General features: G+C 39.4%; 1 protein-coding gene and 1 non-coding gene across 5 annotated transcripts in view; both read right to left on the bottom strand.

Annotated features, from left to right (window-relative positions):
- Positions 1-17971, bottom strand: part of LOC5510816 (shaker-related potassium channel tsha2) — a 28059-nt gene that overhangs the window by 4336 nt on the left and 5752 nt on the right. Inside the window, exons 1-4 of one of the 4 annotated variants that reach the window (XM_048722353.1) lie at positions 8339-8629; positions 4566-4575; positions 3351-3394; positions 17-1444 (exon numbers count right to left, since the gene is read on the bottom strand). In XM_048722353.1, coding sequence (XP_048578310.1) covers positions 17-1444; positions 3351-3394; positions 4566-4575; positions 8339-8417 — 1561 coding nt within the window. In that variant the 5' untranslated portion in view covers positions 8418-8629. Of the gene's footprint in view, positions 1-16; positions 1445-3350; positions 3395-4565; positions 4576-8338; positions 8630-9569; positions 9790-17971 lie in introns of those variants that run through there. The other 3 variants (XM_032379997.2, XM_032379999.2, XM_032379998.2) reach the window with 3 other exon arrangements.
- Positions 10130-10201, bottom strand: Trnag-ucc. Its single transcript has one exon. It is a non-coding gene; the product is annotated as a tRNA-Gly (tRNA).

Genomic DNA, 17971 nt, shown 5'->3' with positions numbered 1-17971 from the left:
GCTAGGGAGAACTCACCTGACTTGATTTTGCGGCTTCGATGTTTCTTGTAAATGGCATCAAAATTGGATACGATGACAGGAACCGGAAGTGCTATAGCAAGCACTCCGCACAGCGCACAACACGAGCCAACAAGCTTTCCCCATAGAGTCTTAGGAACCAGGTCACCATATCCAACTGTTGTCATGGTAACGAGCGCCCACCAGAATGTGTCCGGGATACTCCGTCCCAGATGGGTATCCTTTGTCCCGGCCTCTGCATAGTAGGCCATGCTGGAGAAGATGACAACACCGATGAAGAGGAAAAAGATAAGCAGCCCAAGCTCACGTAGACTTTTTCTCAAAGTCAAGCCTAGTATTTGTAGCCCACTGGAGTGCCGGGAGAGCTTGAAAATTCGGAAAACCCGAACTAAACGCAGGATCCTCAGAAAGGCTAAAGATAGAGTGCCGTCGTTGGATTGAACAGAGTTCAGGATGAGGTCGATGTAGAAAGGCACTATTGCCAGGATGTCTATAACGTTCAGGAATGACCTCACGAACGGACATTTTTTCGGACTTGACAAAAACCGTACCAAATACTCGAGCGTGAACCAAGCGATGAATGCGGCTTCAAGGTAACCGAACCATCTCCGAGCCAATATTGCACCTTCATTGTGCTTGTTTACTCTGAGCACTTCTTCGGTGTTATTGGGATCGTGTATAGGTAGTATTGCAAAGTTCGGTAATGTCTCTACGCATAAGACGGCAATCGAGGCAACAATTATTGAGACCGAGAATAACGCGATTACTCGCGCGGCTTTGCTAGAATCGGCGTATTCAAACAAGTTCCAGAATTGCGTCTGGATTTTATTTGTAGGCATGTCTCTAGGCGTTTCGTCCGGTTCCTCGTCCGTTAAGAGTTCCTTGACAGCATTAATCGCGGTCTCTCCAAGATCAAAAAATTCAACCTCTTCCAGAAGAATCTCCGGCGCAAGGTCTGGTGGGCACACCAGTCGGCCATTAGACTGATAGAAATAGAGGATAATCTCAAATACTTGTTTATTGCGATCGAAAAAATATTCATTGAGATCCGGATCGAAATATTCCCTCCTTTTCGCTGGATCACCCAACAGAGTGGTTGGGAATTTGTCCAGAGTTTCAACATATGTTTGATAGCGGAATCCGGACACATTTAACGTAACACGGCGCCGTTTGTGCGCCCTTATCTTGTTACTGTTGGCATCGGGGAATCCTTTCGAGCTACTGTCGCACCAGCCAGGATCATTCGACTTGGTATTCGGATTGACTCCCTCCTTAGTATCTGCGAGCTCATCTTCGTTGTAAAATCCCACGGATTTAGAGTTTGGTTTCTTGTGCGAGTATGGCTTTTTGTCAACAGCCTTGGAGCGTGGTTGTAGTGTTATCTGTTGCCTTCCCGTATGCCCACCTAAGTTAGCTCCCATCTCCCCTGCAACACAAGAACATAGCAGTTCGTTAGAATACGCGCTTGGACTTAGACGCTTAAAGCCTGTACTGAACACAGCGCAGATGGATTTCAGAACGCGCGCAATTCTAATGTACTTACCGAGGCTTTTGGAATTTTACAAGCGCATAATTTGGCACCAACTGCGAGTATGATACGCGACATTTAGGTACAAAAATATGAAGTGTTACAATCTGCTGTGTATCGCTCTCTGGTCATTCGTATGGACCTTTGGAGGTTGCGTGTTGAGAGACCGGTGACAGCCTCTGTTATAGCGTTAAGAATCAGCAAAACTACAAACCCAGTCCTGTAATCGAGAAAGCATATGTACTGCTCTACATAGGCTCTCTACATTCCGGTTGACTGAACCGCTATGAACAATAGGCTCCCATGTGATTTGAATAACAGATTTGGTGGACACGCTAATGTTCGCACGCACACTATCGAATGTGCAGAGAGAGGAATGCAACAGGTTTAAGTTTTTTTATAAGAATCTTTTTAAAAGAACTTCCAGCCGGAGATTTCACCAAATTTTAAGAACACGATAAGAACATGCCGAGGCCCAGTTGCAGTAAAAAAAAATTTTTTTTAGTCCTGATGCGTTCTAAAATGCAGAAAGAAATTGCGCTCATAGTAACAATCTTATTATTGCTATTGATCATTAGTGTTATTCTTCCTAATAATTTATTGAGTATTATATTTTTATATACACTAAAATTTAAGAACATCGTTGAGAACATATTCAGCCTTAAAATGCCCCAGAAATAAGAACGGCCCAACCTCAACTGAAAATTAGACGAGTGGATAAGTAATATCACGCTAATAACAGAAAGGCGATCTTAACGGTAAGAAAGCTAAACAAAAAAAAAACTATGAGATGAATTGTGTGGTTATCGGCTAATGACACGGTGAAAGATAGTTTAAAAGTGGAGCTATTAGCCGGAGGTATGTCTGTGTGATAATCGCCTGAATGAATGAAGCACTAGATGACAAAGGTCTTCAGACAAACTTGATGACTTAAAAGCCACCCTTGATTTCCTGAGAGGTACTGATCTGATCTATGACTAAGGCTAACGACTGACCACTGACCACTGACCGTGAATTGATTACACTACTTAGAAACCTAAGACCCCATTTGTGCGTAGTAAAACATCACACTGAAGATAAAATAATTAACACTCATTTCAAATCATTCTCGCGCTCAATCAATTAAGCATTGAGATCAAGATCCACCAAGAACTTGCTGAAAACATCTTAAAGCTACTTCTGATTTCAAGTGTTTTTGTCAGGGTCGTTTAAGCGAAAAAACATTTCTTTAAAATTTGTTATAGTGCGCAACAAGAAATCATAAGAGACTATAAAAGAAAAAAAAGAAATATATAATCGGGATTTATTTATAGAGTCTATGTACTTACTCAAATAATTTTATTAAATCATTGGGACATTTCAAAGTAATTGAGATTTATAGAAAAACACATTGTCTAAATCGCATTATGTTATGAACCAAAATACATAGTAACGAGAAATAACAATAACAGACATAACACCTTGCTAACTAAACGTACAGACGGAGAAATAGTAATCGCAAATAAAAACAATGAATATATCCTTAGATCTTGCCAATGAACATAAAATAAACAAACTCAACGATTTATATTTATAAAGCCTTCAACTTAGCCTTTTCTAAGAAGAGTGACGAAACGGCGACAAATAGTATAATTTATCAACTTGTTGCGCTATATTTATTGCAAAAACACGATAACAGGTGGAAGTACTTGTTAGTAATACTTTAGTTTATGCGCCATGTATAAATAGGGTTAAATTCTCGAATTAACCGTTCGCACCTTGCATGCCGATAAAAGACAACGCGTGAAAACAAACGGAGACCTACTTTGACGAAGGAGGTCCTTGCTGTACGACTGGACTTCATTCTCTGCCGAATGAGAAGAAGTTAACACAGGCAACATCACGGATAAGGAGAAACTAATCGTCCAGGTCCAACTGCAAACATATCTGTTCAGATTTCAACAAAGCTTAACGGTAGTAATGTCTTGAGCGGGCCGTAGGTCGCTCAAGAGGGCGATAAAGAAAGCGTATATTGATGTCTTGGGTTCCCTGCTTATTATACGAGTAAGACTCGCCCTTAGTAAACCACTGGGATTAACACTTGTAGAGTTAAAATGGAAGCGGCCCAACAACTAAAGGAGCTATTCGCAGATAACATCAACACACCTGTGGCAAGGCTCTAATTCATACCACTTTCCACACTTGTGAGAATGAACGTCGGAATATGCTTTGTATTGTGATAGCTCCCCACTTAAACTCTTATTACGACTCGCTTTACTAATGGTCCAGGGAAAGCTCAGACACAGAGTATTAAGGTCAGTGTACCTCTCGAATGAGAAAACAGTATTCGCTGTAGTTGCACTTGTATTCGCGATAAGGTCACCAATTGGTCAAAATATCTGATTGGAGGTCACGGAAATTCTTGTATGTAAGAGGGGTTAATTCGAAGTAGGTTTCTTTTGTTTTGAAATTTAGCAGTTACTAGTCACAGGGGATGCTCTCGTATACCACACCACGACTCACTCCTCGACCGACTCCTCCCACCCAGCAAATCCTGACCACGCGCCAAAAGTGCAAGAACGTTTGATGAGTGGTAAATGTACGTATATTTGCTTACTGTCCCATTCTATTGCAATCTTAAAAAATCAAACCTCTAGAGCAACAAGTTAAATATCTATTGATATCTGATGACAGAAAATATTCAAATGACGAGTTTTCTTATAACCTCGACTGTACGTGAGACCTTCAAGATGCTGGCTATCGATAATTCTAAGGGTCATCGGAGATAATGACGCTGGCCACAAGCGTTATGTCAAATAATGGACCGTTACTACAAGAGGAGATCTTTGAGATCCCTGCTTCACTAAAACAGGGCTGGGGCATGTCCCCCAAACCCAATGACCAATAGGGTGTGGCTGTACCCCCCAATATTTTCTTAATGTTTTTGTAATGTGACCCCCTTCCGCCAATATTTCTAGGCCTACTACGGCCCTGTAAAATAAATATAAAAAATAAATAATCACATAAATTCTGTAACACAAATAAAACGGCTATTAAAAAATGGCAAGCAAGTCAAGAATATCAACACTCCCAAGTTAAATGCATTTGTTTTAACCCCTCCCCCGGCCATCCCTGCGAGAAGATCCCACATTCACTCTTTTTTTTTAAACAAAAGTCTAATTTTCAGTTGAGTTGTTGTTATCGATATTCTTACATTCATTTTATTACGACCTGAAATATACACAACGGATATTGTATATAAGATTATGATACCTAAAAGTACTAAAAATAGAACCTCCCAATGATAAATAAAATAGTAAACAATTTGATTCGCATAACTAAAATAGTAAACTATTTCAATTATTTATAATTGTATTTATCATTTTATTTTCAATTTATTTATCATTGAAAGGTTTTATATGTAGCAGTGCTATCAAGCCCCGGCATGTTCTTAGCATGTTCTTAGAATTTGGCGAGATCACAGGCTAAGCGTTTTTATTTACTGTCGAATCTGTTGTATTGCGACCCGCGATACGTTTTGGTTGGATTTGTTTTGGTTTTCTGTTCCGTCAGTAAAGCCATTCTGAGCCAATCAGAGTCTCGCTTTGTGCACTTTCCTGGCTATCCTCTGGACGAAAACCAGACAGTGTCGCGACAGAAAGCCGGGCAACTGCACTTGGCGAGAGATGGCGAGAATCTGACTGGCTTAGAATAATTTGACTGGCGGAAAAGAAAATCCTAAAAGACAAAAACAAATCGATGTTTTGAAAATGCGGCGTCGCGATACAACGGATTCGACAGTATTCCTAAAGAAAAAAAATAGTGTATCAGTGCATTTGGACTAGCATATGCCTAGGCCAGTAACTGGGTTGCGATTGGTAAATCCGAGACTTTCCGAGGCGCCGAGACCCGTGTGTTTCAGAATCCGAGCCAAAGACTTTTGTCAAAGACGGAATCCGAGCCCGAGCTTTTCCGGTATCTTAACAACCGAGCCCGATCATTTTTTTCGAGCTTGTTTTCGGATAACTTGTTCGAGGTATGTAATAAACATCAGTTGAAAAAGTAGAGCTATGATACATTCTTGCTACACTACGAAAAAGAAGGGGAAACCCGTAGCATGGTAACAACAGAATCGCTTTTAACAAAAATTCGTGAACCTGAACCATGGTAAAAAAATCCGAGACTCCGAGACCGTGGTAAAAAAAGCGAGGCGCCGAGACCCCTAAAATTTTCGAAAAAACGAGACTTCGAGCTTGCGTAAAAAAACGACGAGTACTTACGCTAGCTTACGAGTGCTTACGCTAGCTTACGAGTATATACGCTAGCTTGTGAGTATATACGCTAGCTTACGAGTACTTACGCTTGCTTAACAGTCTTACGCTAGCTTACGAGTACTTATGCTAGCTTACGAGTGCTTACGCTAGCTTACGAGTATATACGCTAGCTTGTGAGTATATACGCTAGCTTACGAGTACTTACGCTTGCTTAACAGTCTTACGCTAGCTTACGAGTACTTACGATAGCTCACGAGTACTTACGATAGCTCACGAGTACTTACGCTATCTTACGAGTATATAGGATAGCTTGCGAGTATATACGCTAGCTTACGAGTACTTAAGCTAGCTTACGAGTTCTTGCGCTAGCTTACGAGTACTTACGCTAGCTAGCGAGTACATACGCTAGCTAACTAGCGAAGCTAGCATGCGCAAGCTAGCATACGCAAGCTTACGAATACTTACGCTAGCTAACAAGTATATACGCTAGCTTACGAGTAAATACTCTAACTTACGAGTACATTTGCTAGCTAAGGAATACTTACGAGCACCTACGCTACCGTACGAGTACTTACGCTTGCTTAACAGTCTTACGCTAGCTTACGAGTACTTACGATAGCTCACGAGTACTTACGCTATCTTACGAGTATATAGGATAGCTTGCGAGTATATACGCTAGCTTACGAGTACTTAAGCTAGCTTACGAGTTCTTGCGCTAGCTTACGAGTACTTACGCTAGCTAGCGAGTACATACGCTAGCTAACTAGCGAAGCTAGCATGCGCAAGCTAGCATACGCAAGCTTACGAATACTTACGCTAGCTAACAAGTATATACGCTAGCTTACGAGTAAATACTCTAACTTACGAGTACATTTGCTAGCTAAGGAATACTTACGAGCACCTACGCTACCGTACGAGTACTTACGCTTGCTTAACAGTCTTACGCTAGCTTACGAGTACTTACGATAGCTCACGAGTACTTACGCTACCTTACGAGTATATAGGATAGCTTGCGAGTATATACGCTAGCTTACGAGTACTTAAGCTAGCTTACGAGTTCTTGCGCTAGCTTACGAGTACTTACGCTAGCTAGCGAGTACATACGCTAGCTAACTAGCGAAGCTAGCATGCGCAAGCTAGCATACGCAAGCTCACGAATACTTACGCTAGCTAACAAGTATATACGCTAGCTTACGAGTAAATACTCTAACTTACGAGTACATTTGCTAGCTAAGGAATACTTACGAGCACCTACGCTACCGTAAGAGTACTTACATTAGATTGCGAGTATATACGCTAGCTTACGAGTACTTACGCTGGCTTACGAGTACTTACGCTAGCACACGAGTACTTACGCTAGCTTGCGAGTACTTACGTTATTTACGCAGATAAGCGTAAATAAAATACAAATCCAGGTTTCAAAAGCTGTAGAATTCTTTTTCATGTTTTTTTATGAACATTCACATGACTTTCACATACAAGGATTCAGCCGTTTATATTCTACCCATGAAACACCGCGGGTTACGACACATAAATTCCCGAGTGCAGGCTTTCTTGAAATAGGTGTTTTTGCTAGCTTGCAAGAACTATTGGTTATGCGAGTACTATGGTTATTGTAACTTTTGTTATGAGTTAGAAATATTAAAATAAGCGAAAATACAAAACAATCTTAGACATTACCTACTTATTTTGACAGTCGCTATGATTGAGATGAATTAATGCCTTTAGGAGTTCTAAAGAGGGCAACTGGTATGATATTATTATGAAAACAAAACAAAAAACGCCGTCAGCGGTTAATACCGGTATTCAAATGGATGTTATACGACCGAAAGGAACCATGGATAGAAATACATTTTTACCAAATGCAGAGAGGCATGCAGGATTATTCATTGAAGTTTACCAATGCATTACATAGTTCTGGATTCGCTACAACTATTATTCTTACAAATAGTTAGTACCCATAAAAACTTTCGGTCATAGATCGTCCTAGAACTGCAATTTGACATTCGACATTGGACGTTTGCACTGACGTTTTATGAAATCGGTGTGTCCGAAAATAACCATGTGTTAGATAATATATAAACGCGTAAACATGTAGTCTAACTTTCAAAATCTGAGAGATAAACAGCCGTTAGCTTTAGTGAGTCAAGCGTTAAGATTACTTCACTTCACTTTGATTAGACAGACCTCTGCCAATATGGAGAAAAGGTTATGTATAGGAATTATTTCGCCATGGACAAGCTTTTAGTCTAATAGAGCAGAAATAATTAAATAAAAGGGCTGAGTTGATACAAATCGTTATAAGATAGTATTTTTTAGCCAAGGTTTACATCACTTTTGCATATTTTTCAAGTGTGTTTACATTTGTGGCGTCAATTAGATTTACATATTGACTGTTCGTTTACGAGCGAACCAAGTCTGCTAGTTCGAACCTTAAGGCAAAAGCACAAACGACCTAAAAAACAACAGAAAACAAGATTGAAACCGAATTTCAAAGCACTGGGCATATTTTTATGGTGGGCACAGTAGGGGCACTTACCCGGAGTAGTTAAAATTTTGCAGAATCTGTCATCTTTGTTAGGGTCGTTTTTAATTATTTGAAGTCTTGTGGCTTGCATAGTTATCGCCAGCAAAAGGCTAATTTACCAGCAAACGGTACATACTGGAAGTCCTAACTCATATATAAACTCCTCCAATTGCCCTTGCTTTGCATTTGATTGTACGGTTAACCGTCTAAGCACAGGTTAGAGTTTGAGAACTTTCGCCGCCATCTTCTACACCGCCGGCCTCAGAAAACCGATGTACATTCATTTGCGTAACTATGCCAAACATTCCACAAGAACAAAGGAAGCGTTCCGTGACAATACCAGGATCTAGTGTAATGAAGAAACCTTCTATTTCTTATAACCGATTACACAACCATGGAACCAGTATAAGAATAATAGATAATAACTATAAATAATAACATCTTTTTCCCATGTCCCTCAATTCCATCGAAACGCACATGGATATTTTTATGATTCAAAACTTACTTTTAAATATAACCTTTTATTTATAAAAAAGGTATTACCTTGAGTTCCTTAAAGATATAAGAAAGGCTATGAATACACACCAACCTCGGTTCACAGAAACGAATTTCAAAAGTCCATTCCATAATCCTCTTATCTACTGGATTGGATTGACCGCGAAAATTTATTCATAAAGATCGTCATTTCCTGTAAAAATAGAATCCAAACTGAGAGACCTAGAATTCCAAGGGCACACCTCCAAGGGCACCCTCTTTATACAAGAGTCTGTTCGATGTTTTCTTGAGTCAGTGAACCTTAAGGTAAAAAATTATGAGAGGTTTGAGAAAAAGCCACATAGTATCTTAACCTTTTTAAAGAACCACAAACCCATAACCCTTTGCGAACCCTAATTCGCAATTCAACAGAGGCTTGGTGCTAAAAAAATACATGTCCTATATCGACGGCGAATCGGGAGGGTAGACATACGATACGATATGTGTCAAACACAAGATGGTAATGATTCGCGTACTACTAGTTATTAGTTTCCGTGGGAAAACCGTGTTTTAAAATGGAATGTTCGAAGAGCTTTAAGCCATGCTGTTTCGTGCTAGCATGCTACGCAACATTTTCTGTTCAGTAATAATCAAGAAAATCCACTGCTATATACAATATACTTTTGATAAGAACTTGATTATTAATATCGCGTTAGATGGGAGTAAAACTAGTGAAATTTCGCGCGGCTTTAGCGTAAGTAAATTTCACCTGGGAACTTGAAGACATCTTCGGAGAGAACTCGTGGACGATTAATTCGCGGACTTCCGAGTGTTCTTCCGCGAAAACCTGTTTGAGATATCGAAGATTGGTTTGCCAGTCCTGACACTGAATGCATTGACTCAAGTTTCGTCGCTCCTTGCAGAACTATAAAACATCTTGACCTGCCTTGATCAAGTATTCACAAGAGGCAGATAACGGTGATAGCCATGTGACTTGACGCGAGCTCAGTCCATATTTTGATTAAAAATGAACTATAGAACAAAAGCCTTATTGATTATTGTTGCATAAATTGGCTTATAAACTGTTATAATATGCGCTACGACAAAGATATTCAGCTTATAAAATGGATCATCTTTTTCGTAGTATAATCAGCCGTTTCCAGACCCAGGACCGAAAAAAAATCAACATGAAATAATTACAATAAAAGTCATTTGGATTTACTTTAAATTTCTTTGTATTTCTCTTGTTTTGAGAAATTTACAGCTCGCACACGAAAAAAAAAACAAGGGTAAAAAAAGAACTCCAGGGGGTAAAAAAAAAAAACTTCTTGCGACGGCCGGGAATCGAACCCGGGTCAACTGCTTGGAAGGCAGCTATGCTCACCACTATACCACCATCGCATGGATGAAAATTCGAATGACAAATATTAATTATATACCTTTAGCAAGTTTTTTTATCAAGTTATTCAAGGAAGATAGCATTTTGGATGGCAAACTCGTGACCGTTCCAGCTTCTTGTGGCTAAATAACTACAAAGCAACACTTTCGGCGTTAATAGATCAGCCAGAAATTTTCTATACCAGAAAGAGCCTATTTGCTTTAAAGATTCTATGATATCGTCTTTCGGCCGGGCTGTGAATTTGCTCAAAGTTTGCTTAAAGCCAAGAAAGCAAGCGGTTATTCCGTTATTCCCGCAAAACCTATAACGATATCTTTATCTTTTTGAGAGAGAAATAACGACCCTATTGACGATTTAATTGCTACCCTTTGATTATCAACTCCTTAATGAGGGGGGATAAGGGGGGTGGGGTGCGAAAAACGCCCAAAAACCACAAAACGATCAAAATAAGTCGATAACTATAAACCACGCAGTCTAGAGAAACCTCAGTACCGCGGAATAAAATACGTAAAACCGAAAAACCGCGCCAGATTTAAGGCAAAAACGCATCACCGCTAACCCTTTCGACTACCTCCTTAACGTTAGGGAACGGAATACAATTGACTTGGTAAAGCTCTTGATATATTAATAATAGTTAGTAATAAAGCTCGATGTGGAAGTTAGCTGGAATGATTTTGCTCGTATACGATGTACCAAAAGTTAAAACCTGACTTGAACTGAGACGATTCTTCAAATATCGATAATACAAAGTACACTTTATTGAGTAATCATAAGCATAGTAGAAATAAAGGTATACCGCACGAAATTAATGCAGTGGTTTTTTCAAATTTCCTTCCCGGGCTCCGTACATTAGCGCAACAGTGTGGCTGCCCGTTGTACCAGTCGAAGTTTGTTATATTGGTCTTGTTTTTTTTCTCTTGTCGTTTGGAATAGAGCTGAGCCATATCTGTTGTTCAATGTCATAACGCCTTTGTTGAACAAAACTGTATGTTGCTTCGGAGGTGTTTGTGTCAGTCAGCCAAATATCGCTCCTACCCGCAAGATCTAGTATTTGCTTAATTTTCTATGGCAAAAGTTCTTGTTTTCATAATAAGATATAGCGACATCTCGTCAACAATTTCCAAGCAGTAGCGGATTTAGGGGTATAGGGGGTTTAACCCCCCCCCCCCCCCCCCTTTTGGGCTGCCAGAAAGCCATATATAACAAAAAATATCACCTCCACCCTCTTTCAATTAGCCAAACCCCCCCCCCCCCCCCCCCTTTAGCCAAAAGCTAGATCCGCTCCTGCCAAGTGCCGTCTTTGGTCCTAGAAATGGTATTTTATATTTTGCATTTCTGTTTGCATTGGTGTATCTTTTGGAAGTAAAACATGGTCCGCTGCAAGCTCTGAATGAAATAAAAGCACGTCACCCATATACGCTTTTAATGTTAAAAATGATTAAAATCCTTAGCAAATTACTACATATTATATAACCTTTCATAAACAGCATTTCTGTAACATTTGTCAATTTGTCTATTTTTGTTAAACTTAAAAGGCGAGTTGGAACAATTATTTTAGGTGATATTTGCCTGGGGACAAAATAGCTACTTTTACAATTAAAAATACGAGAAAAGACTGGCAGGAACGATACTTATCAAGAATCAAACCTTTCTAAAATTAAAAAATCCTTAAATTTGCCCGGTAATTTCGTTATAAAGAGGAAAGGCATTCTTTGTTGATCGCTTTTGTAGTAGGTTGACCATAATAACCATCAACAAGAGGGAAAAAACACTATTATAAGAATGTTTAAAAAAAATACGCTAATTGCCACAGAGGAAAAATACATCCCCCGCCGAGTATTCTCGCCAGGGAACCATGTTTGGTATAACTCTTCAAATCTCGTAAGAGCAGAGATATGAAAACCTCACGGAGGGAACTTCTGTATTTTCTGACAATCTTTCATTGAAGTTTTAATGGGATTTTGATAGATGTACTCAAATCTTTAAACTGAATTCCTGTAAAAATAGAACTCCTCGGAAACAAACGAAAATATAGAGGCCGAAAGAGCACACGCTCCTTACGACATATTTTAGGGTTCAAAACCCCAGGCTTACACAGAACTAAATCGAAGACGTACCGTACGTACCGTTGACTTTGGAAACTAATGTTTCGAAGACCATGGCGAAATGCTGGGTTATTCTTTGAAGTGCTTATTGTCTTTGAAAAGCAATCCACTCTTATGTGTATACCTTATGGCCAGATCAGTCACATAGAAAATGTCCTAACCCATCAATCATAATGCTTTTATGGCCGGGTCAAAAATAAATAAAATAAACGTGTGACAGCACGCTAGTAATAGGTTGGCACATACTTACAAGGCTTAATTTGTAGGAGGTCTACGAAGGATCTGGTACAAATATTATGTCGTTGTATGAAGAGCTATGCAGTCATTCAAAGGGAAGCAATTTGTCTAAAATCGTGTAAAATCTGCCAATACAATGCGAGGAGAGACAATATAGACAGAACATGGTAAAGAATATATATTAACCAATCTATTGACATGACACTCTAGTACATTGTATCGATATTTCCTAACTTACTAATTGGACTCTTGTGGCATGTTTATTGTCTCAGGATCGTAAGGGATCTTTTATGGTATTTGGAGGTAAACAGAGAGTTAAATGAGGTCCACATACAACTATTTCAATTAGGGTTGCACCCGCGAATCAATGTATCTTAACCCGCAGTGCTTTATGTGTAACGTATAAATGGCTAAATCCTGGTCTCTGAACGCTGTGTATACGTTTAGAGGAACATAACTAAGAATGCTAAACCTTTCTACACCCGTGTTTGTTTTTATGAACAAAAAGCCCAATTTGGTCGTGATCCAGGAGAATAAATACAATACACCAAAAACTAGTAATATATAGTACAATACACCAAAAACTAATAATCGACTAAATTTTTGTCTTTAATAAGACTTCTTCAGGGCAGAGTCAGAGTCTGCACTGAAGACGCTTATTTTTTTTCATTTATGTGATACCCCTCATAGCAGTAGCAGGCCTCGAATTATTAAGGGGGCACGATACAGAAATGGATTAAGAAACCAATGGGGGGCACAGCCACGCCCCTACTGGTCACTTTCTTTTAAAAAAAATTGGGGGGGGGGGGGAGGCACGTGCCCCCAGTGCTTATCGATCTACGTGGCTATTTGTACTGTTACCTCCACTGTCACCATTACACCATCCCCATACCGTAATTCCCCCAGTCGAGGCTCTTATTCGGAGTAGGGGTATATACGGGGTAGACCCCTATTTAATGAAAATCCGTCTTAACTTGTGCTTTTTGTCACAAAGTGCAGGAGTAAAAATGTTCCCAGAACGAAAAGCAAAAGAAGCTGTCAATGTTAAAATGTTTGCCGGGCAGTACTGGCAGTTCAGGGGCGTAGCCAAGGGGGTGGCCTACTAGACATTATATAAAATACAGGAAAAAATGCCTTGAAAGTCCGTTTTGGGCGCCCAACTATTAAAAATCAGCACCATCACCATCACAATAACCATCACCACCATTGTCATCATCATCGCCACCATCATCACCACCATCATCACCATCACTATCATCATTACTATCACAATCACCATCACCTCCATCGCCATCATCATCGCCACCATCAACAACACCATCATCACAATCACCAACACCATCACCAACATCATCATCACCATGACTATCATCATTACTATCAGCATCATCATCACCATGACTATCATCATTACTATCAACATCATCATCACCATGACTAACATCATTACTATCAAAATCACCATCACCATCATAACCACCATCATCACTGCCATTCCCACCATCATTACCATCACAACCATCACTATCACCATCAAATCCACCATCTTGACCATCAATATCATCACATAACCATAATCAACACCACCACCATCAACACATCGCCACCACCACCACCATCACCATCATCACCACCACCACCACCATCAACACATCACCACCACCATCATCACCACCACCATCATCACCACTACCATCAACCTCACCAAATAACCATAATCAACACCACCATTATCATCATCAACAACATCACCATCACCACCATCAACACTTCGCCACCGCCATCACCACCGCCATCACCACCATCATCACCACCACCATCATCACCACCAACATCAGCACCACCACCATCATCATCACCACCATCATCACCATCATCATCACCATCACCATCACCATCACCATCACCATCACCATCACCACCATCATCACCACCCACCACTATCATGATCACCACCATCATCACCACAACCATCATCAGCATCACAACCACCACAATCACCATCACCACCATCAGCATCACCATAAGTACCACAACTTGATGATCATCATTACCATCCCCATAACATCAACATCATAACCATCACCATCAAAATTAAATTGGCATCGTTACAATCACCATCACCCAACACCACCTCAATCAGAATAGCATTATTGACATCACCATCAGTATGATCATCATCAATATCATCATCATCGACATCCACCACCCCATCCTCGTAATGTCGGCAAAGTAAGCGAGGTACAGGCGCAGCATAAATATCCGAAAGGTGGATATAAGAAATCTATATGATAATTAAACAGATTAAGATTTATCTTAAAATAAATCAGGTCTCTTTTGGTACCCTGCAGGAATGTCGCGTTTTAGCCACACTAAACAAAAAAAACAACAGAAATTCCTACTAAATAAAAACAGCTGGCATAGGATGTGGGGGACACAGACACATAATTTTACTGACGTAAGCAATGCCATAGACTAAACATTACCCACTGAATCAGTGTCAAAAGATGATCTTATCTTAGTCGCCAGAGTGGCGCTCGTTTCACGTGGTCACCAAGTACTTAAAAATAAGAATAAACCCTTTTTTAAATGTCTATCACTGTTCAGCGATATAAACAGAAAGACTTATTAAGGGAAGTATTGAATAATATTTAATTTACGAAGACTGGATTTTCACACATTGTACACTTATTTGTTGTAAACGACGCATTAAATAGAAAAAAATGGCTTTATACACTCCGCCAACGACTCACGCAAATGTAAGTGGAATACTGTACCAGTAAAAACAACGTTTCCTTAACAAGGCACTTATATAAGTTAGATTCCAAGTATATTCTTTTGTGGTTGTTATACCCATAGAAAGAATAAAGTACAATGACATCGAGCAGTGAGTCAAAGACCAACAGTTGGGGCATAAACATGATATTTGCAAGCTTAGCAGCTTATCGCGATCAATGATGAACAAGCTGATGCGAAGAAGTCAAGCTATTTTCATACCTTTTAAAATATATCCACTGAATAGACAATAACATATTAAAACGGAGTTTAGTACAACATATAAGGTAGAAAAATGCAAGTGAAATACAAACCTATAATACCTTTAAACAAAAAGGCAAAAAACTAGTAGTAAATTTTCAACTATCAGAAATAATTATAAGAAAAGCAAGCTTTCGAAGCACATACACCTTCGTGTACATGTGCTTCGTACATCGTGAAAGTGTCGCAAATAAAAGAATATTTTTTTCAGATGCTTCAATATATTTTAGATGCTCAAACTGGAACAGAGGTCTCAGTACCGGCGTCCAGCAAAAAGACACATGTTTTGAAGTGGATTCTGTGCGCGTGTTTTAGCATCAATAATTAACATAAGATGTTTAAGTACAGACCTTCTGTTGAAAGGGATGTCCCCGGAGGTGAACAACCGATCAAGGCACTTGGCCTCCTATTAACAAGTCGAGAGGATGCGAGGTTCGTCTGCATCTTGCGTAGTGCCAGATGCTAGTGCCCCCCCCAGACTACTTTATGACTCGATACTCGAGCCAATCGCTTATCTGTACCCGACTTTCGGCAAACATTCCTTCGGTGGTTACACTAATGCATTAGAATGGATATATCGCGATAGGAGTAAGAAAAGTCAAGTTATCATTAATGCAAAACATGTTATAATGTAACAAGTAATATTTCAAGACACAGTTAATTTTTTGTGCATAATTTTTCAGTCTATTTCTTCCACGCCTGAAGCAAAAATTATAATAAATAAGCAAAAAAAAATATATTCATACGTCTGGGTGTTTTTGACGCCATAAGGGCAAATATTATGCAAGTAAAAAGTCGCAGTTTAAATTTATATAAGCGGGAAAAATATCATGACAGCGGACAAGATTGTAACTTGTTCTGACAAATTGTCCGTGTTCTACCAGTTTAAAAAAAAATACAATATGTTGCATTTTTTATAGCCACCATGTGAACATACTATTACTATTGATCCGTGTCCGAAGTGTATTTCTATAACATCTATCTTTCTATAAAAAAATAAAAAAAAAATAAAAAAACTTATTCTTTCACATAAAACTTTAAGGCGTCTTTACCGATAATGCATTGCAGGTGGGCTCTCTTATGTTCTACCAAGAGAGCATAAGATAAGAGAGGGACACTTTGGTATTACCCCGCGCGCCATGTCGATTCCGAATCCGGCTATTTTAGAAACCACCACCCCACCACTGCGCGTGAGCATTTTTACTCACCCTACCCCCGCGCTTTGGCATTTTCAACTTGTTGTTTGCCGCTGTTTTGTGACTTGAAACCGAAAAAGAACACCCTATTCGCACAAATAACATCGAAAATTTCATTCTCACCTCAAGGATACGGGCAGTTGCGGTTTATTAAGGGGATGTAGTACTTCAAGGATTGCAAGATTTCAAAACGAGACCATTCAAAATCAAAAGCGAAAAACCTCGTGTTTTCGCTCTAACTTGCTGCTTCTTCGTGGTTTCTCAACATTCATTATCTTCCTAATGGTCAAACGAAATCTGTAAGTTAGACATTAGATATGATATTGATTTTTGTGAATATTTCGGTGAATTGAGAAGGAATCCAAGAAAAACACATTTCAAAAAACTATCCCTGTAGCGAGGGAATGCATTTTTGTGATGATCAAGGCCAGCAAGCTGAAGTATCTGAGCTTTTGTAAAAGTGAGAAATTAAAGAGGGAGATATTACTGTACTTCTTTGATGTTGTTATTATTATATGTTATGTTATAATGTTGTTATTATACAAGCTGGAGTCGGGATTTGAATCAAACGCGGTATCACAGCCATTTTATCGCTCGTCGGTTTTTTCTTTCTTCTTCACTTGACTTCGCCGCTCAGACAAACAAAACAGGGATTTAGCTTTCTGTGAGTATATTTGCCAATCTTGCTTAATTAAGTTAGAATTTTTTTCTTCTTCCGAGTTATTTTACTTGATCTCTTTTCATTTCTATCGAGTTTGCAAAACAACAACACGCAACCCGCGGGGTAGTAGGACAAAATAAAAGCAGCAAATCCTCACGCGCAGTGGTGGGGTGGTGGTTACTAAAAATAGCCAGATTCGGAATCGACATGGCGCGCGGGTAATACCAAAGTGTCCCTCTCTTATCTTATGCTCTCTTGGTTCTACTGAAATTCCGAGAGTTGTTAAAGGAGGAGATAGATTTTACAGAGGAGTGGGCTCTTAAATTTTAAGGTTCCTGTGTCAAAATCTTTAAAATTTTAGATCGATGTTGTTAAGGATCAATGGTAGTTTTTAGTATTTTATAACGTTTCAGGTAGGGGCGGTAAAGGAAGGTCCTGCACGTTTCACGAGTTTCAATTAAAAATCGGAAATCACGTTTCACGATAAACTGATAAACTGACGGACAAGGATCAATATTTACTCGGCAATCACGATTC

Source organism: Nematostella vectensis, chromosome 15, assembly GCF_932526225.1.
Source record: "Nematostella vectensis chromosome 15, jaNemVect1.1, whole genome shotgun sequence".
Lineage (NCBI taxonomy): Eukaryota > Metazoa > Cnidaria > Anthozoa > Actiniaria > Edwardsiidae > Nematostella > Nematostella vectensis.
The sequence above is the reverse complement of the archived record's forward strand: the minus strand, read 5'-3'. Positions and strand labels throughout refer to the sequence as shown.